A 20,863-nucleotide genomic window follows, 5' to 3' on the forward strand; every position below is an offset into this window, starting at 1 on the left:
TTGTGTCAGTTCCCCTTAGCTTTCTTTCTATGGCAGAAGCTCCCTTCCAGGCTTCACCAGCTCTGAGATACCTCTATGAAGTGCGTGCCTTAACATTGGTTTCAAAGTCTACTTCGCTAACAGGTAGGGACTCACGCTATTGAAATGGCAGTAAGGCCTGACTTTCCAAAAGCTCAGGTAAGCACAAAGATGCCAGTCCAAACTATCGTTCAGAGATGGTACTGTTTCAGCTAAAATCCAGGCTTTTTCTTTTTTTCTAAAATATTTAAAAGTGCCAAGGGAGCACCCGTGTTAGAGCAGTCACAGTTCACTATGATCCCTCTGGTCTGGTTTCATTCACATAGCAATTTCAGAAAGCTCTGAGGTGCTATACTGAAAGGAAAAATTTTAACCTTTTATGAGAGGAGTTAAAAAACACACACCTGGAAAGAGATCCTGAATGCAGACAGATCTCTAATGCCAGAGTCCGTGACTCACGCCTGAATGGACTGGAAGCTTGGTATGGAATTCAGTTTATGCCTGAATTGGCTCTGGCCCTATACTTTCCCATTAGCTACGTTGAAAAGGTTCACCTGCATTACCTGAGCAGTTTACTGATTATTTAACATATTAACAAAGTAACAAATTGGGCCAAGGAGTGACTGAAATCCAGGTGCTGTTACCGTACTGGATATAGTCAGGGTCAGAGGGAACTTTTAGGAAAACACACCAGAAAGGCAGCGTCCCTGGATGCGTCAGAAAGCTGTGTGTTATCAGCAGGCCATCTTCTTCTTTCCTTGTCGAATCATCTAAGACCCAACCTACCCTGAGACGCAACAGCTGTATATATATATTTTTTTTTTTAAGGAAATTGTCACCAGATCTCTGACTCTTACCCCTCCACTCCCTACATCCAGCCTTTGATTGGTAAGCTTATTGCTATTTCAGCTGAAGCGCAGAGGAAAGACTTATGCCATTGAATGAACGGCTGCTGCCTTCCTAATAAGTCGCTCCGTCAGTGGTGAATTCGGTCTCATCACATCACGTTCTCTCAGGAGGCATCTGAGAAAGGAGAAGAGGTAGGGGAGAATCAGGAAGGTCATGAGTACAACATCAGTTTTCTTGCAAGATCACCAGCAGTATCCTCGTAAGAGGAGGGAAGCAGTACATAAAGACCTGCTCTTGAGGTGCAGATTTCCCTTACTGGGAACATTTGGCCTTGGCAGTAAGTTTAGGCAGAACAGTGTTGTTTCCAGCACTGACAGAGACTGAAAATGAGCACCCAGAGACCAGAGTGCACAGCAGAATCATTCTGATAGTGTATCTGATTTTCACGTTTCAAAGAGACCGCAGGAGGGGAACAGGCAAGGCTTCATGTTGTCCCAGAGATCCGTTCTTTTAAGCACACGGGCAGGCCCAGTCAACACGTTTCAACAGAACTCGATATGGGTGAACCAGCAACATCTACCACTTCAACCAAACAAGGCTCTTGTGACTGGTACTAATGCAAGCTCCCAGATCAGGCTCTGCACACCTTATTTCCCAATAAAGCAAAGTCATCGTTAGGACAGATTTGATTTTCAGTGGTTCACAGAAGTTTATCAGTCCATTAAATACACTGACCAACAGGCAGGAGGCCATGTTTTAGGACAGAACCATTTGGACATCAACTGCCCTTGAACAAATACAGATCATTCATCCAGACCACGAGAGTGTACTTTTGGAATTGGAAGCTATTGTACTTTTTACCCTAGTTAAACGTGGCTACACTTAACACAAATGCTTGTGCATAATTTTAGCCTTAATTTACTGGTTTGATTGAGTACACTTGCTACTTCTTACTTTTAGTAACACTACTACTTCCACAAATATTTACCAGGAAAAATACTCACCTTGCAAGGTTTTGTTTGTCCTGTGATTTAGAATTCAAAGCAGCATGAATCAATAACTGGCTGAAAACATCTCTCTGAAAAAAGAAGTCAGCAAAAATACAAAGTAGTAAGTAAGTTAGAATACTGCTGGTTACAATGTCTCATTTACCTAATTATTAAAACCACCAAAGAAGGAAACATATCAACAAGAAAAATTAAATCCCCAGCACTGCTAGTAAGTGCTTGCAAACAGGATTCAGTCACAAGCACAGTTTAGCTTTTCACTTTCTAAGAATGAACTGGTGTTAATAATGTAAGTGCCTAAGGGAGGCTACTGAAAGAGGATTAAGTTGCATCAAGAAGTCTTACGTTGCTGTCCTTTACCTGAGCACCACTGCCTCCTAGTTGGATTAGCTCGTAACGGATTGGGTACAGCAGGTCTACAGCTTTGTCACAATTCCCATTTTCAAACTCTACAAAAGCCTGGCACAGTGGCAACCCCAAACTAGGAGCCAGGGAAAGCTCATGGTCTTCACGAGGTGCTCTGTAGAATAAGAAAGTGGTTAAATCCCATAAGTCAAATTACAAATACGCATGCTTCGATGCTATTCTGTCCCTGCCTGCAGACAGAATTTTTCTTTTACTGTACAAAGCCTGATGTTTCGGGTACTTTAGATAATATCTTTTGGTGTGGTTATGTTACTTCCACCATTCTGTTACTCATCAATCAAGCCATTTTCATTCTTCTGATTATATCCAGAAAAGGCACTAGCCCCCCCCCCCCTTTTTCAATAAACAGTTTTGGCTAGAAAAGTGAGAAAACTGCAGTTTCTTTTCTGATGATCTCATCAGAACGTCCTACTGCTAGTTCTTTGACTGTCCTCATCTCTGCCAGAAGTGGCAATCAGCCCCTTGCAAACAGCTCCAAATAATAATCCTGCAGAACAGCTCGCCACGCAGCACAGCGCCTCGCCGCCCTTGTAACATGAACTGTATTCCTGACGGCGGCTCTCAGAGGCTGCTCCCTTACGCTAACCGTGACAGACTGACAGACTGCTGTTAGACCCACAAACAGCAACGGATTTTAGCTCACCTTTCTGGTGTTTTCTTTTTTTTTTTTTTTAGCACTTCTATCCTAACCCATCTACGAGTGGAAGAGGTGTACCACACAACAATATGCCTGCAGCATAACGTATACTTTCTAGCAGGCATCCTTGCCAATATTAAAAAATATAAAGTGCCAAGTAACCAAACTCTTTGGTCTATAGGCAATACCGGCACAGGACAGCGTGGAACTGTGTTTCTGTGTTTTTCCACTGCTACAGAAGCAGCTGACAGCGATCAGGCCTTGGAGGCAGGGCCATTTCAGTGCCAAAAGGCTGGCTGGCCATACGAGGAGGGCTTTCCCGTGCAAGCCCTATAAATTATTAAACAGTACATGGTTCAATGCTATAAATTCCATCTGTTGTTTGGAACAGATTTTTCTGTAAATTTTCCAATTGAATCTTTAACATTGAGGAACCTTAGTCAGTGGCTTCTGTTCTGAGCGCTTGCAACAGCAGCTGAGAGTCACACTCCCACGCTACTACCTTAAATTTACTGAATACTCTGTGCTCTCCTCCTTGAGTCAGTATTACAGACTTCCCAATACTTCCACTAGGTCAATGTTGATTTTTCAGTATGCGATGTTGCCCAATGTGTTTATCTTTCCTTGAACAAAATATGGCATCCTGAAGAGTTAGAAGTGCACAACAGATGTCCATTTTAAGTAGTTTGAGAGAGTTAAAGATGAAAATGACGAAACAAGTCTTCATTTAAACATGTGTTCCAGCTCTCTGAGAAAATGCACAGAGATAGAAGACTTTTTTTTCCTTTCCCGTTCTCTTGCAGCTGATCTGAAGTATTGATCCATGACGAACCACATACTCCCTGCTTTAACTAACCTTTCCACCCATGAAAATCAGCATGTGATACCAACCACCAGAGAGCGCCACGGAACACGTCACAAAAAAATTTCTTGTCCCTTTACAATGGCAAACGCTGGGGAAAAAGATTAGTGAAAAGCCAAGAACACTTGTGCCCAAGTTTTATGCCTGCTTTTCCCGCACGTACCAAACACACCTCAGGTATCATTTAGCTGTTACATATATGTGTATCACAATCAAATTAATCCATTAATCCAATCCCTCCATCGCACAGTCTGTTTCCTCAAAAAAAGAAAATTAAGCTTTGTAATACTTCAAACTACAGCTAAAAATGTACAGCTGTGTTGCTACAAAAGGCTGAACACACAGACAAAAGGGAGCGCTGGGTAAAGGGATAAGTAGCGTGCGTTCACTAAAGCTTCCCTGAAGGGGTGTGCATGTGCAGTTTTATAGACTTTCTCTATACTTACACATATATAAAAGATATTTGCTATTTCCTACTTTAGTCAAATCAGACATGCTGAGGCTTCATTTGACAGTTATTTGGTTTTGTAAGTATTCTTAAAAATTACATTTATTTTTATTATTTTTGATTGATAGGTGTTATAGTCAGGAACAAATAGTGACAATTTCATGTTCTCCTTCCTTCTTTTTTACTGCAAGGAAAACAATAGATGCTGAAACAGAGGAAAAATGCAGGGGGGAAGAAATTGCCTTTAAAGCATCTATATATCAACCCTTTCCAAAAAATCAAGGCAATTTACAATGATTTAATACATAAGGGAACACAAAGAAAACATTGTTTAGATGAAATACTTAAATATTCCATTTTTTCAAGTAATTCAATTTGAAAGCAAAATACTTTCTTTTATTATTAGCAGTAGTACTTGAAATTCAATTTCCTGCAGAGGTACCTCCCAAGACATCAAACAGTAGTCACCGGAATATCACTACCAACTAACACTCGATTATCAAAGACCTCTTTAAACCAGCACAAAAAAGAACCACCACAGACAGCTGACATGTATTGTGTATCAGTAAGGGCACTCTACAGGTGAAAGACTTGATTCACGGTATGTAATGGAGCTTAGTGTGAACCCATTGAAAGGAAATACGCAGCAGCTGTTCAGTTAGTGTCCATGACCTCAAACAGAAGAGATTTCTGCCTGATGAGACTAGAAACCCTCTAGACATTAACTTAAATAATTATAGGGAATCTCCTAACTGGAGATTGGCCTGCTTAAGCCAGCCATGTCCCAGTGACGTGCTAAAGCAGAGAAGCGCACATGGTAGTGCTTTGGCAAGCCAGAGCCATTATCACTCTGAAAGCCAGAGAACAAAGTATTTATAGACGACAACACACTAATCCACTTGCTTACTTGGCAAGCTCCTGAAGAGTTGTTAAAAGCTCCTCAGTAGTTTTGTGGTCTTTGGCTCCAAGTGAGGACATCAAGACGTGTACATCGTGGAACAGAAGAATGTGATCTTTGGTGTGCTTCTTTGTAAGCTCGAGAATATTGTTCCACCTGTCTCCGAGCTTTACACCTAAGTGTAAAAAAATATTTTTCTCAATAAAAATATCACCTGCAAAAGTGTGACTTTGCGATACACTTTCAGTCACCCAGCGTAAACAGCACTCCTACTAAACTCAAGAAAACTTTCCCCGATGTGGCAAAATTTACACAGCAATGCCCAGCTGCAGCCTGTCCTACCTGGGAAAAGAGTTTACTGACTGTCAGTAATGTATCACCAATATCCTGGATTGCGTATGCGAGGTTCTGGCTTTATTATGAGATTTGATTTGAGTCTTGAGACTCAAATCAACGACTGACGAGATTATAAGTCTTCTTGAAGATGATGCTCACAATGAACTGACTGTAGCAATCAAAAAATCAGTGTAATAGATGGATTTCGTCAACAAATCCAATGCATCATTAGTTTTTAGCTGAACACTGTGAAAATAACATCTGTCCATCGTCCCCCTGCTTCATAAACTCTAGGGCATAAACACTAGCTTAAAAAAGTTGAGGAGAAATGCCACTGAGTCAGGACAGTACGCAGAAGCCAGAGGCTAATATACATGTACGAGCTATTTCAATCAGTATAAAACCAGAAACTTAAGTATCTAACTGGAAATTTACTTCAAGGAAGCTCTACAGCTTTTTAGAGGCTTATGTAGTTGATTGTTCAGCCTCCAATCTCTAGGGACAAGAGAAGTGAATTTGTCAAAAAAGAAATATGTGACCGATGCTAGCTTGAGCTGAATGAAATACCGTACTGGCGTGGAAGAAAAACCAGCTCTAGGGAAGAATAAAGGTTATGGACATTATTATGAATTTCATATTGAGACTTTTCTCGAGAGCAGAATTTTCAGCTCTAACAGAAGATTTCTTCTGTAACACGGAGGAAGCTTGCTCCGTAAGCATATTTAAATACTTCTCCAAAATGCAAGGCAGGGGAAGGGGGGGAGGAAGTCAAAATAAAACTGTTCCCCTTACAGTTTTAAAAAAGAATGGCAGGTGGATATCCTACCTTCCAGATGAAGCCTGTACAGCATCGAACTGTTATCTACGACATCCAGCATGCTTCCACTTGACTGACACTGGGGAGCAATCTGTAATCACAGATATTCATAAGCTGCCCACCTGATGTGCTAGTGGGAACTTACTCAGATAATCAAACTTATTTTCCACAGTACAGAATTCATTTCATCTTTTCATTCATTCAAAAATGCCTGTTTTGCAATAGCCCTAATTGCATCTTTCCTGAATACAGCAACTTGCAATGACAAACATTTATATTGCTTCATTTGTGTTGTTTTTCCTGTTCAGAAGCTGAACTCAGTAAGTATGGAGACTCACCAAGGTATTTTATTTTTTCCAAAACAGTGCCATAAATACTACTTCACTTCGCCAAGGTCAGCAGATGAGAGTCTGCCCACCAGCTTTCTTGATGCTTGCATTATTTTTATAATCCTTACAAAGATATGTTATCCTATCTAATTTGATTTTGCTTATTTACAAAGATTGTTTTGAAATCCAGACAGTAAAGAATGACAATAAATTAACCAGGAATGAAAAGACATCCTTCTGTGGACTACGTACCTAACAGGCCAAATCGGTTCTTTGTAAAGGTGACTTTATAGGAAAATTATTTTATGTCTTTTTAAAAAGAACGAACAAGAAATGTGGACAGAATGGAAAACAGCACCAACAGTGCCCTTGTAGTTCTTTCAAGCACAAGTGTAAGAAACACCTCAACTGTGTAACATCCAAGTCTTTTGGGCATTTTTGGGCATTTTACCCAAACCTGTTGAGAAACGGTTTCCTTAAAAAACTGTAACACCAGATGTAAATAATGTGTATATATATATATATGGGACACTGTGATAGGTTTCAATCTCATACAGGAGGCAGAAAGCACCTATCGTGGTCTTAAGTATGTTCTCAGTAAAAAAAAATAAATAATCTTCTACTCACATGATTGTCATAAATTGTCAAAGCAGCCTCATATTCACCCTGTAAAAGCAAACGAGGACTGCGTGATTAACATTCACATACAGTAACCAAAAGCGACTCGCAGTAACCAACCAGACACATACAATTAATAGATGTCATAGTATCACTTCACAACTGCCTCACGACTTGATCAAAACTAACAGAATCAGAGAATCCTTGAGGTATTAAAAGAGGGAATGGGGTGTAAGATAAATCAGGATTTACTAGGCAAAATAATCACTATGTTTAGGTTTCATTTAATAATAGGTACTGGCGTAAGTTACACATGAAGGAGAAAGACAAGGTATTACCTCTCGTTTTACTGCTCCTTTCAGGGATTTTTGCAAAAATTAGTGTATCCCATGGTGTACGCAAAGAGGTGGGAAGAAAAATAATTTTAAGCAGGCTACAAAAAAGTTGTATAGATAGAAGGTGGGAAAATAAACCAGGCTGTTAGACTACTAACAAGAATTATGCTCCTTCTATGTCAATAACACTAAATGAAAGCAAGTTACTCTGTTTTCTGACCAAAATACACCACCTTCTCAATGACGTCACGTTTCTCTCCCAAGGACATTCTGCATTGCAGCCTGACCGGCTGGGTAAAATTGCATCCATTTTTAAAGGGTTTCAATCATCAGAATTAGTAACATTAATAATTACTAACATTTGCAACCAAATTTAGAGCTTACTGCCTCTTTCTTAAAGTCACGAAATTTTGCGGCCAGCAAATTAGTGTTGAATTTGAAGAGAATTTTGTCTAATTTTTGTCTGAAAATCAGAGATCCCAGTTCATCTTTCTACCAAAGAACTGTGCCAAGTGTAATCAGTGAGACTATTCGATCTTCAAATGTGCAATAATCTCACAGCAATTTTTCAACACTCTAACAAAGATCCTGGAACTTTGACCAATGCAGTTCAAACTTCTCAAAATAATTGTAATAAACGACTAGCTTGTAAAAATGGCATTGTGCTATTGTATAAAAAAGAGCTGAAAAAACTCTATAAATGTTAGGTCTGCCTTTTAAATAACATTAGATGAATGACCTATCTGGACCACAAAATACCTATATGAAAATACCTCCTACCTTTTCAATCAAGTATAAAGCCCAGTGCCAGTAATTATGGCCAGCAAGCACATCACTGTTCTGAAAAAAAAAAGGAAGAGAAAATATTATTTACAAAATAACTTCCCATTTAAACGTGCCTAGTCAGATTTCTGTTTCCTTCTTCAGCAAAATTGAGTATTTCATGTGACAGAAGAGACAAGAACTTTAAACCAGCTGGCCAGGACACCTTCTCATTTGATACATTTGTCCTTGCAGCTATCCAGGGAGACACCTCAAGAACAAAGTTTCCCCCACATCATTTTCCAGTGAAGAATTTCACTTGGATGCCTCACAATTCACCCTGCTGCAGCACCTCTTCCCCCGCCCCCCCCTCAGGAAAGCACACACGTCCGTAACACAAGTAAGATTTGTGGCATTTAAAATTTAGGCACTTTGTCTAAAGTAAGCTGGATAGATAGCGGAGAGAGACACCCACCTTAGGAGTGCCACTCATCCCGCCCATCTAGACACCCATCTCAGACAGAGAAGAATCACTTCTTAAACATATGTTTTACTACAGACTAGAGAAGCTGCACTAAACACCAAACACACTGGCAGTTCATCAGATGAGAAGAATATTTGCTGGACTGTACCAGCTTTGCACTGTCCTCCTCAGCTGGCACCAGAACTTGAAACACTCTTCCCTAGCCTGCACTTCAAGACAATGTCATTGCAGTTCGTTTTCATGACTGCACTGAGAACAGACAAACAGGAATATAATTCCACAATCCTTTAGTGAAAATTAAAATACCAGAAAGGTTCGTCCCTCTCCTCCTGTGCTCCCCCAGTGCTGGATGTGCTCACAAGTGGAAAAAGCATCTTCGTTTTCATGGTGACAACCATGTGGGTCTTTCAGGAAGTAGAAAGGTTCCCAGTGAATGTCAGAGCTTCACGGTGCTAAGATAAACATTCTGGTAACCTTTACTTGCTTAATATTAAATCACAAACCAATCCTGAGCAACTGAAGTAGTTAAGTCCTCGGCATAAACCTGGTAATATCAAGTTTAATATCATACCACCATTCCAAATGGCATACAAACAAGAACATCGGATTTCACCTCACTAAATAAAACAAAAAACTTTTCACCGCTGCCGACTTTGAGTTCTGAATGAGATTAAATGGCTAAAGGAGAAGTGGGCTTGCAGGTAACTAAAATAAATACATAAAAGTAGACTAGGGGAACTCAGCACAACAGCTCAGGAGAAAAACCACTGCCATTTAACAATAATAATCAGCACTGGCAGAGAGGTCCCATCTGGTAAGAAAATTTGCCCCTTTTGATTTTGTGCTGAAATATACGTAAAACCCAAATGGCATCTGACCTCTTTTTGGGGGTGGGGGACCAAACAATACAAAGTACTCTGTAAAGAAAACCTGCACAAAATCTCTGCCCCTCTTACTGGGAAGGAGGAAGATGCATTAAAAGCAACAGGAATCTGAATACTGCGGCAGCACAGCTAGATGATCCTGGTCCTTGAAATAAAATTTTAAAAAATTTCAAATCACCAGGCCAAACACAAGCAACTTCACTAAAGCCCTTAGAGAGACTTGCTTTTTTTCCACGTGCTTATAGTTTAACACTCTGTGTTCATGACTTTTAAAACGAAAAATATTGCACAAAAGAAGCAATTACACACATTACCACGAGGACAATACTGGCTGTTACAAATCTTAGCTACACCGGGTCAGGCACGAAGGAACATTAGACAAATCCTACTTACTGATCTTGCACTTTATTTTATTTGGATAAAGGGTATAAATCACAGGGGCACGCAACTATTTGAAGAAACAGAGTTCAAAAATCGATCCAAAAGACACTGGTTGGGGTTTTTAAGGTGTCACACAAACTGTCAGTCCCCTGCATCACTGTTTCATTAAAACTAAAATACTAATGGACAAAATGATTTCTGGGAAATGACAGATACGAACCTCAAGCAAGGGTTTTCTGCCTGCACTTCCAAGGCTGGTATCCGAATGCTTAACTTAAAAAAAAAAAACAAGTGCAAAATAACCAGCCCTTCTAGACTCATTATCCAGCCCTGCTCTTTGGGTGAGGTGGAATGGTCAGCTCAGGTGACTCTAAAATAGACTCTGGCGGGTTCTAACAAATCCAAGCCTCACAGCCTTCTGCTCTGAACATAACATACTTAATCATTGGGAAAACACATGCTGTCCAACACAACTAGGAATTAAGCTTCACTTACAGCAAAGGACCGTATGACAGACTAACCAACCTGTTCAGCACTCAGAGATACTCAAATATGTTGGATATATAAAGTAACTTCAGTACACTAGAAAAGAGACAAAAGTGTAATTTGTCTTTTCTTTTTAGTTGACCTTTAAAAATCCTTCCCCATCCAGAAGCAAATAAATACTTCATGAGTCTTCTAAAACATTTGATTTGACTGTGTCATTTCACACTTCATCTTAGGTTCCCATGAAGAGATTTGGCCAGGTTCCTCAAATGACCCTCAGTGCTCATCTCAGTCTAAGCAAAAAGCTCGTGAAAATATCAGCAGTCACTTTACTTGTATAACCACACAATAAATCACATCTATATAAACCACATATAAATAAATAACAATTTTAACATAGGATGTTCCACTTGGCCGCGGTGGCCATCTTTATGAGACGTAAAATACCTAACCAGCTTCACCAGGAAAAAGAAACTACATGTGCACATACAAACCACAGACTTGTTGAGAAGCAGGATTTATTACAACATTCCTACCTAAAGTAAGGCAGTGTGAGGACAGAGTTCATGTGAATCCTGGCCTACTGACATGTTTGTCACTTTTGTAATCTCAGCAGTTGTAGTAATGACGACTGGAAGTGGTCCACAGTATGTGCCCCTCATAAAATTCCATTTTTTCCTGCCTCTTGTTTCAAAAGTAGCATGGACAGTAACAGAAGCTCAAGTGATGCCTTCTTCTAGCATGTAAACTTTGCACTGCTTGTAACATGCCTGCAGATACGAAGCAATTGCACACAGAGGAGGAGACAGAGAATACCCAGAAGGAGCTTTTTCAGAGATGCTACAAGAATGTTTACCTTCCAGTTGGCTTCCGTTTTCTTCATGAATTCTAACCCTTTCTTCACCTCTGCTTTCATCTCATGTACGTGAGCTATAGTATGAACAGACCATGCATCTGTCTGATTTACAGCCAAAGCCTACGAGTGAAAAAACGGAAAACGTGATGAAGTTTACAAACTTGCAGATAACAATATTTACCACTGCTGACATAGAAACAAGAGACTACTTTTTACTTGCTGTATGTTAAGTACATCCCTGTACCACTCCAACAAACCACAGCCAGGAAGTTCGATTTGGAAAGAAAAGGAAGAAAATGTTGACTGTCTGACTTCACTTCCCAGCTTCTACTGAGTAGAGATGAACACCTGCAAAACACTTTAAAATGCAGGCTTTGATGAAGATTATCAAATGACATGCATCAATATCAGCCATGAAAGAATTGCATGCACAGGCATGAATATATTCCATGGCATAGTGCCTTGCAGGTAATCATTTCTTCTTCAAGAACATGGCCAGCTCTGAGTATTCAGCAAATTCCTCTTTCTCACTCCAACAAGTCCCACTAGGTTTCAGGCATTTTGCAAGGTCAGTCACTAACCTAGTGAACATTAAATGTTAACGTTTAGTCTTTGTTGTCACTTCCAGCAATTTGATGTAACAGAAGTTTGGCAAAAACACCCATTAGAGATTAATTGTGTCTGAGACTCCTAGAGGACAGGGATAATCCTGAGGACTGTAGAAAGTCAAGTATAATTACTGTCTTCATAAAAAGGAAACAGGCCAGCTAATATTGATCCCCAGGAACATTGTACAGTTAATTGCTCAATAATCCAGGAACAAGCATCTGGGAAAAAAAGGAGGGGGAACCCAAACAGGACGGATTGTCAAAAACAGATTATATCAAAACAATCCAACATTCTTTAACAGGAGTAAACAGCCAATTATACACGGGGGAAACAGCCGACAGGATAATATATGGATTTTATAGGTGTGTTCTGGCACCAACTGACAAGGCGCGCTCATAAGCAAGTGAAGGAAATACAGTCAAGATGAAATGGCCCTGGTATGGCATAGATGTGGGAATCTTTCTAAGGAATAGTTACCAATAGTCTCTTATGAAACTCTGTGAGCATTTCCATGTTGAGCTTTACCTCTTTGCTACTTCTACTAACAACCAGGACGACGAAGAGAGTCAGTTTGTGGCATTCACACAAACCACCACCCAGAGATAGGGACCACGTTTAAGAATCCTAAAACTTTTCAGCACCAGTAGCAGGCAGTTTACCTCATAGGCAAGCTCCTCAGCACGATCGAACAAGTTTGTTTCCATGAGTCCAAAGGAGTAGTAGCCCTTCACATAGCTAAGCAAAAGGGAAAAACCAGCATGTCATCCATTTAGAACTAGATCTAATCTAGGACTGAAAAACATATTAGAAATAGCATTTAACTCAGAACAGTCCTCACAACACAAGTTACAATAAGGGTTCAAGCCTGCAGAATACAGAACAACTAGCTAGTTCTCAGAGGAAATAAGAGGCCTGGAGACACCAGCATGGGAAACCATAACAAGACGCACACCACCAGTGTTTTGAGAACTGACATTTCCATCTTTGGATAAGCTGGAATTAAGAGTTGCACACAACAAGCTGCTGGTCCCCGTAACAACTGCAAGATGCAGAATTAGAAGGATGGAAGCAACACAGTGCTGTCACCGAAGTTACCCGAGCGCCCCAAAGGCAACACATGAGTGCAGCCTTCTGCACTTTCTCCCAGTGCCCACAAAACTATAGGAGAGAACTTTCATGCGAAGTGGCCCTTTAAAACTGGTTGTAAAGCATCCCCATTAAGCCATAAAGGCCCAACATAAAGGAAAATTAGGGACGTTATGTGCTCTTACGCACACACCTGATGCAGTCATTTTAAGAAATATTTAACTGCTATTGCATTTGCAGATTTGTAGATTGCAAAATACCACAGGATATGTTTCTGCTTCTCAAAAGATCTGTTGGGGTTTTGGTTTTAAACTCTTAAGGCAAAGGAACTACTAAAACATGTGGGGCATGTTGCAACTTATTTATTTCATGGACCGAGATTAAGAGAAGTTCCCTTTTTTTTTTTTCGCCAATGTATCAATTCCCATGTAACTCTACATGCCTGGAAGTTTGAGGACAAGAGGAACTTGCCAGGTTTTTATACTTCAAGAAATGCTTGGCATATGTGTGTTTCCTGTTGCTTTGCAATCAAGTGGACAACAACTTGCACTTTTGTAGCACTGTGTCTAGAAAAGTTTATAAAAATGCAGTCAAAACTGCTAAGTTGTCTTCCTAAGTCGTGGTTAAAAAGAACAAAGAGTTTTAGATTTTTCAGAGTTGAGGTAACACAGCTGGAAAAATGAGACTCCTGACACTACCCTCTGTGCCATGAGATTGTGGGATACCTCAGTTAGCTTCACTGTTATGTTAGCATTCAGTCTGTATTCTCTGCACAGTTTGTGGAAGAAAAAAAGGAGACAAGATTGTGCTGGCTATGGAGGTACAGTGCATTGGTGTACAGCAACATTCATAAAATAGTCAGAAAGTTACAGTTGCCTGTGGATCATCTCTTCATCTGCCTCTAAATGTTAAATGCACAACTCGACTTGTAATGTTAATTTTTACATAAAGTTAAAAGCTTTCAAACAATTTAATGGGCCTTAAAAATAATTTAAAAAATTATACCAAGTTAGTTTTTACTAACAATTGACTTGTCAACAGATTCCGCTTAACCTGAATTAACTTTGGGAAACTGAAACTTTCAGGACTGAACTAAAGGACTTTTTAAAAATTCTACCCTCCTGTCAGTCTTTGCTGCACCAGCTGTTATGATACATCCCAAAGTTTTATTTCAGAACGACACTTTGGTATTCCAGGTTACAACTCCTTTCTCCCTTCCACTGACGTGCTCTATCACCTACAATGTGAGCCCCGAGTAAAAAACTTGACCCATAAAGCCCCGAAGGAGTTTTGCCCCTGGCCTCAGTGAGGACACGATTTTATCCTGTGTGTTACATGCAGCAAAATTTACTAATTGAGCCACAGCCCACTTAAGGAAAAAACCCTCAACAACAGTGTCAACAGGGGTACAGGAGAGATGATCTAGCTGTGGTCAGGTTTGATTCACTTCTAAGCCCTTGATTTGTCTACCTGTCTTGTTTCCAACAGATCCTGTTATTTAGATGTGTCTGAACTTAAAAACCACAAAGTACGTGCACACCAGATAAAGAGCAATTTTCAAAACAAAGCGTGACCCACCTGCTTAGTGGTATATCAGGTGTCCAGAAAGGATAAACCCGGGCAACAGAATCTCGCATCTGTATATGATATCCCAGGTAGAAATAAGTGTCCTGGGAAAATCTGAGAGCTAGCAGGTCAGTTGGGTGGCTCTGCAGAATCTGTTCCCATAGATCACAAGCTTTTGGAAGCTGGCTAGAAATTAAAAAATATTTTGATTGCTGAGAGAAGGCACACGTACCTGCGTCTATTGTTAGTTCTAAACTCATGCCATTTTGAAAAACAGAAAATTCAACATCAAATGACTTTTTTTTTTTTTCCTTGAAGGAAATTCTTAGTCTTTTTTTAAAGTAATAATGGCATTATCTTCACTGAGCACCTTTTGGGAGATCTTTTGAAAGAAATGTCCTTGAGTTACAAGAAGTCACTGTAACACACAAGGAAAATGAAACAAGCTTAAACCACACATCTAACGATTTTCCTACAGGGTTGAACAGTTTTTACAGAGACCTACCATAACTCATCTAACTTCACATGCACAAAGACACATTCCCTCTCCTCTAGTGGGAATCAAACTCCTAGCAGCAAGACTTCAGTAACTTCCTCTTTACCTTTGCTAAGAAGTATGTGAGGTAAATCCATGCTCACCTGTTTATTTGACAAACAATGAAAGTGAATCATTAGCCCATGCTTTCCGCAGGGCACATAAATTCATCCTATTGAATGGAACGGTGAGCCTCTACAGCACTTCTGACACTCTGCTATCTCCCTGGTTTACAGAGGAAATAGTTTTTGACACAGGGAGAGAACGGAAAGAAAAGAAGTCTGTTTGTAGCTTTGCTTCTGTGGGTCCAAGTCTGTGTTATATCATACTGGACCTTACTGGAGTTACCTAGTTCTAGACCATATATTCCGCTGATGGCTCTATGACAGATTTAAAACATGGAGTGCTTAATGATATGAAGCAGTGGCAATAGAGCACTTGCCCTCCTACGGTGCTGTTCACTAACTAGTAATGGCGCTTACAGTTTGGAGAGATAAATTCAAGAACCACCACTGACATCCCACCCTGATCCTCTGCTAGGTGTCAGCTAACGTCAGGCAACACTACTACCAACTATCGCTTCTACCTGTGGTAGCTAAAATCTTCACAGCCCTTTAAGTGGGATGACAGTGGACTTACCCACTGGCAAACATGTCCAACGCTGACACATGAAGCTTCTCCCGCTCAGTCAGTGGCTGTGATTTTGAAAGCATCATCATCGTTCTCATCGCACTGTCCAGCTCTTTGTTGAGCCGCACTGAGCTTCCAGCACCGATCAGCTCCAAACCATTGGCAATGACGTGTCCCATTGCTACAGAAAACAGCACATGGCAGCTTGAGCTGTACAGCAGCTCTACATTCACCTCTACATAAACGTGACAGGGAGTTGCTTACTTTCAACAAGCCTGACTTGTAGCCACAGGGGTGCAGACTAAAGATCTTAGAGGCTTTTCGTGATAGCCATTTAAACAGACTTGAAATGAAAAGAAAAAAAACACCCAAAACCATCCCAGCCTGCTCTAGAGTCTGAAGAAGTTTTACAGAATGCTATAAGCCACCACCTTCCCCTTGCGTAAAAAAAGTTAAACACCAAGACAGCAGGTATTATCCAGCACTGTCCATGCTAAGAATTAAAGGCTATACTCACTAAAATTTGGATCTGCTGCTTTTAACTTGGAGAGACATCCCTCAATACCTCCAAGGCTCTCATCATTGGCCCAGGTTGCATACTGTAAGAGAGACAGAGTGTCGAGGAATCCCCTATGATATTGGGCTGCTTCTTGTTCTGCCAGGCATTTAAAACTCAAAAGTAAGCAAGGCAAATGACTAAAAGACAAACACAGCATTCAGATAGTGTTAGCGTAGTAGGGAAATAGGAAAACTGTTTTCTTTAAGATAGTTGGGCCACCAGGAGAACCAATAACCCTGGATTTCTATGTGGTTTATGTTAATTGGTTGATTCTTCAGTGTCAAGTAGGATGAGCACGCTGGCTGAGGTTTTCCCCACAGCTGCAACACATCTAGCATAGCCCTCTGCTACGGGGGTTTTCTGCTCCCTGCTAATGGCTGAACTCCTGTGGCAGCCCAATTTTGAGGCTCTCACAGCTGATAAGAAATTTAAACATCAACTACAGCAAAGACTGTTTCATGCACAAGTCCCTTCAAATCACGTTTTCTTACACTTTTTTGTCATACCTGTGTCAGTGCAGCATCAAATAGCTTACAGGCTTCATTGCTAGTCGTGGACAGGACAAGTCCAGCATCCTGCCAGGCCTGCAAAACAAACAAATACAAACCCGCTCATTTTACACACTTGTTTTCCAAACTATGCCAACAGATTTTCAAATTGATGGTGTTCTGATATTTTCATCAATGCTTTTTTTTTTTTTAAAAAAAAAAGAAAAGCTGGAAGGACAACATGAGCAGACACACAAACCTTTTTGTTCAGTTGCAGTTACTGAAGACTCAGTTAGCAGTGGGAATAAAGACGCAAAAAATTATGAAGTGTAATAGAAGATTATCCATCGCATAACAAGAGACCCATTCTTAATCCATTACAACTCAACTTTTGGCTACTCCCTCTGCTGCAGACACACCTCATGTGAAGCAGGTAAAATAAAACCCTGTGTTTTTTACAAGTGAAATCAACACCTTAAGTAACTTGCAGGCCAAACAGCCCGGCAGAGCAAATCCACCAAGTCACTGGAGTTAAGCCAACAAAGAATTTGGACCACAGACTTGCACGCAAGCCTTACAAAAAGGAAGAACATAGGCATTTGATAAAGCTAAAATGCAAAACAGAACCAGACTGCCATAGTTTCTTAACGAAATAGGTAACACTGGCTGAGGTGCTACATCCCCAGGCTAGCTGCTGGAGAGTGAAGAGATCATTAGGCAGACATGCAGTTTACTCAACTGTGGAATTAAGCTGCAGCAGCTACAGCACCCTGGTTCGTGGCTGTCTCCATGACTGTCCTCCTAAGTAACTCAGGCAGCAAAATGAAAAATCCAATGTCTATTTCACAACATTTGACTTATTCATGTGGGTGCCTACAGCAGACAGGCGTGTAATCTCTAGTCACTTGTGGGCTTTTTCCCCCACACAGGATGGCCACACAACCACAAAGCCTGCCATCTCACAAGCTGAGGTGCTTCCCTTGGGAGCCTACTCAGATATTTTTAACAGCATTTGGGTTTATTTCTACTAATCACTCTCCATTCAGCATTCCTATACTGCACCCATCATTGCCTCTAAGACTGTAAACTTCTCAAGCTGTCCTGGGTTTGGCTGGGATAGAGTTAACTTTCTTCACAGTAGCTGGTACGGGGCTGTGTTTTGGATTTGTGATGAAAACGGTGTTGATAACACAGGGATATTTTAGCTATTGCTGAGCAGGGCTTACACAGAGCCAAGGCCTTTTCTGCTTTCTGTTCACCCCGCCCCACCAGCAAGTGGGCTGGGGGTGCACAAGAAGTTGGGAGGGGACACAGTCAGCTGACCCCAACTGACAAAAGGGACACTCCATACCATGTCACGTCATGCTCAGCAATAAAAGCTGGGGGAATAGGAAGGAAGGGGGGCACGTTTGGAGTTACACATCTCCTGCTGTCCTGGAGGTGGCTGAACAGCTGCCTGCCGATGGGAAGCATTGAATTAATTCCTTGTTTTGCTTTGCCTGCGTGCGTGGGTTTTCCTTTACCTATCAATCTGTCTTTATCTCAATCGACCAGTTTTCTCACTTTTACCCTTCCAGTTCTCTCCCCAACCCCACCTGGGGCAGGGGAGTGAGCAAGTGGCTGTGTGGGGCTTAGTGCCTGGCTCGGGTTAAACCACAACACAAGCACAGACTTACATACAGCACACCATATACATTCCTGTCTAAGCATACACTTATTTGAGGAGCTGCCCCAATCCCTTCAGCATCACTTTTATTCCAGTACACAGAACGTACGGGATAGACATAAAAAAGACCTGGGGCAAGCCAATTCAGACTTCTCCTAATGGGGGATTAGTCCTTGCGGATGCTGCAAGAATTCAGCTCATCTTATTTTACACTTTAACATATTTCCTGGTTCTAATGACCCAACTGTCAAAAATGTTAAGCAAGCAGGCAAAGACATCTTTGTTAATACATCCTAAAGCTTTCCCACTGTGATTGGATTAAAGGCTCACATTCCAGCAGCTCAAGCACTTCAGTGTTCAAATTACAAGCCTGAAAGACTAGACCTGCATATAAAATTACAAATTTTCTTCACCATTCATACTATATCCAGAAACAGCACGAAGAGAAAAGTCAAGAGGGTAGAAAGGTTAGGCCTGCTACTTACAGGCTACCTGTCAAGGTGCCCTGCAAAATAGGCCAGGCACCACTTTCATCATCAGCCACAAAAACAGGCTCCGTTTGAAGCAGCTCTCTTTGCCACTGCCCATCCTGCACAACAGCTTGAGGTACTTGCCAAGTAGAAAATGTCAGCCTACTTTGAGATTTGTTAATGCTAAAATTCACAGGAATGAAAACACCTTTGCATAAGCATCAGAAAAAAACAGCAGAAACAAAAAAAAGGCCTGCATCCATCACTAAGGACACTGCTGATCTAGCTGAGATACATGCTGTTTCTACCCACTCTAGAAAGGCTCTGCTCTGGTAAGGCTACGGCCCACCTAACTCACTCCTCAGTGAAAGTCTCCCACTCTGGCAACAGAAGATGGCAGCAAGGCCGCAGGGAAGAACCACCCCGTAACTGCTGCTGACTCCTAAGAGACATAAAAGATCTGCTCTATATCTCATCTGCTGTTGTCAATAAAGAACTAAACTGCTCCAGGGAGCACAGAAGAGCCAGCACTTTTTGTCCTCTGGGTTGTGCACAAGTTGTCCTGCCCAGATGACTTGGGACAATCATGTCCTGGGGCTTGTCTCTACTCAGGTATCAGACTGTGACTGAAGAAATCCACAACAGAGGGACTGCAAGTAGGTAAAAATCATCCTGGGGAGTACATAAAACAACTATCACCTCCCCTTCTCACAGAGGCTGCCTTTCAGTTCTGTTACACTAATTTCCCCTAGCCTTCCTCCCTAATTCTGCAACAGATTCTTCTCAGTGATGTGTCGTGGAGGACAGCACCATGGTCTTGGCTCATCTTGGCAAGACCATAGCCTTGCCCTTTCTCCTGCTTTAAGACGAGAGTTTAGTCACGGGATCTGGTGACTGGGTTGGTTTTGTATTTTTCCCTGCTAGAATCCCTGCTGGCTCTGAGAAATCTGCTCTTTGTGGACTGCTGTTAGCACATCCGCTATTGTCGAGTGGCAGCTCTCCGAAGCTCTGGCACTCATGAACCTATGGCACTCTAAGATCTTCAAGACTTCTTTTTTTTACTTTCCCCTGCCTAATTAACCAAAAAAAACAACAACCAAAGGATCGCAGAGAGAACTGAACTTCATCAGGAAAAAAAAGCACACAAATGACTAATCCGTAACTAGCTCCTGCGGACAGATTCTGAACCCTTGGACTTAAAGCTGATTTAGAGTGGGACCAGTCTGCACTTTGAACAAGCCCCAGAGATGATTAGATACGGGTTTGCTTCCCTGGAGGGAGGGAAGGATGCAGCGACTTGTCCCCATTTTCAGATCCCAATAGCAGCCTCAATCCACCTGAAACCCACCCCGAGTGTAAGGCTACTGGGGGGCTAAGGAGGAGATGAGCTCCAACAGAGGCCTCGCCACAGCGGGGCTGATTCTCCGCGCCCTCCCACCAGCCTCAGCCGGCTCAGCTCCCCTCCCGCCACAGACCCAGCGCCCGCCAGCTGCTCCCTCCCGGCCGGGCTCTCGGGCGGGCCCGGGGCCTCCCCAAGGCCCACACGGGAGGACACCGCCTGCCCCAAGAGCGCGCACCCGCCGCCCCTCAGCGCCCGGCAGGAATAGCGGCCACGGGCAGAGCGGCCGCGGCCCCCGCGCTCGGTCGCTGCGGCGGGGCCGGGCCGGGCGGGCAGGTGGGGGCTCCTCACCCCGCCGCTCCGCCTCAGAGCTGCCCTCACCTTGCAGTCCCTCAGCGGCGCCATAGTCACCCACAGCTGCTCCGTTGCCGTCGTCCGGCGGCTCCGCACCTTCCGTCCCCGCAGGAGGAGGAGCCGGGCCC

General features: G+C 42.0%; 1 protein-coding gene across 1 annotated transcript; it reads right to left on the minus strand.

Annotated features, from left to right (window-relative positions):
* Nucleotides 1-947: 947 nt before the first annotated feature.
* TTC38 (tetratricopeptide repeat domain 38) lies at nt 948-20,786 on the minus strand. The gene is made up of 14 exons (XM_086466040.1): nt 20,763-20,786; nt 16,925-17,002; nt 16,377-16,458; nt 15,869-16,040; nt 14,707-14,880; nt 12,702-12,777; nt 11,434-11,553; nt 8,361-8,420; nt 7,255-7,293; nt 6,308-6,389; nt 5,155-5,320; nt 2,235-2,394; nt 1,872-1,945; nt 948-1,041 (listed from the first exon to the last, which is right to left on the minus strand). Exons 1-14 carry the CDS (start codon nt 20,784-20,786, stop codon nt 948-950), a joined length of 1,401 nt encoding a protein of 466 aa, XP_086322166.1.
* Nucleotides 20,787-20,863: the final 77 nt, after the last annotated feature.

Source organism: Leptosomus discolor, chromosome 1, assembly GCF_034619465.1.
Source record: "Leptosomus discolor isolate bLepDis1 chromosome 1, bLepDis1.hap2, whole genome shotgun sequence".
Lineage (NCBI taxonomy): Eukaryota > Metazoa > Chordata > Aves > Leptosomiformes > Leptosomidae > Leptosomus > Leptosomus discolor.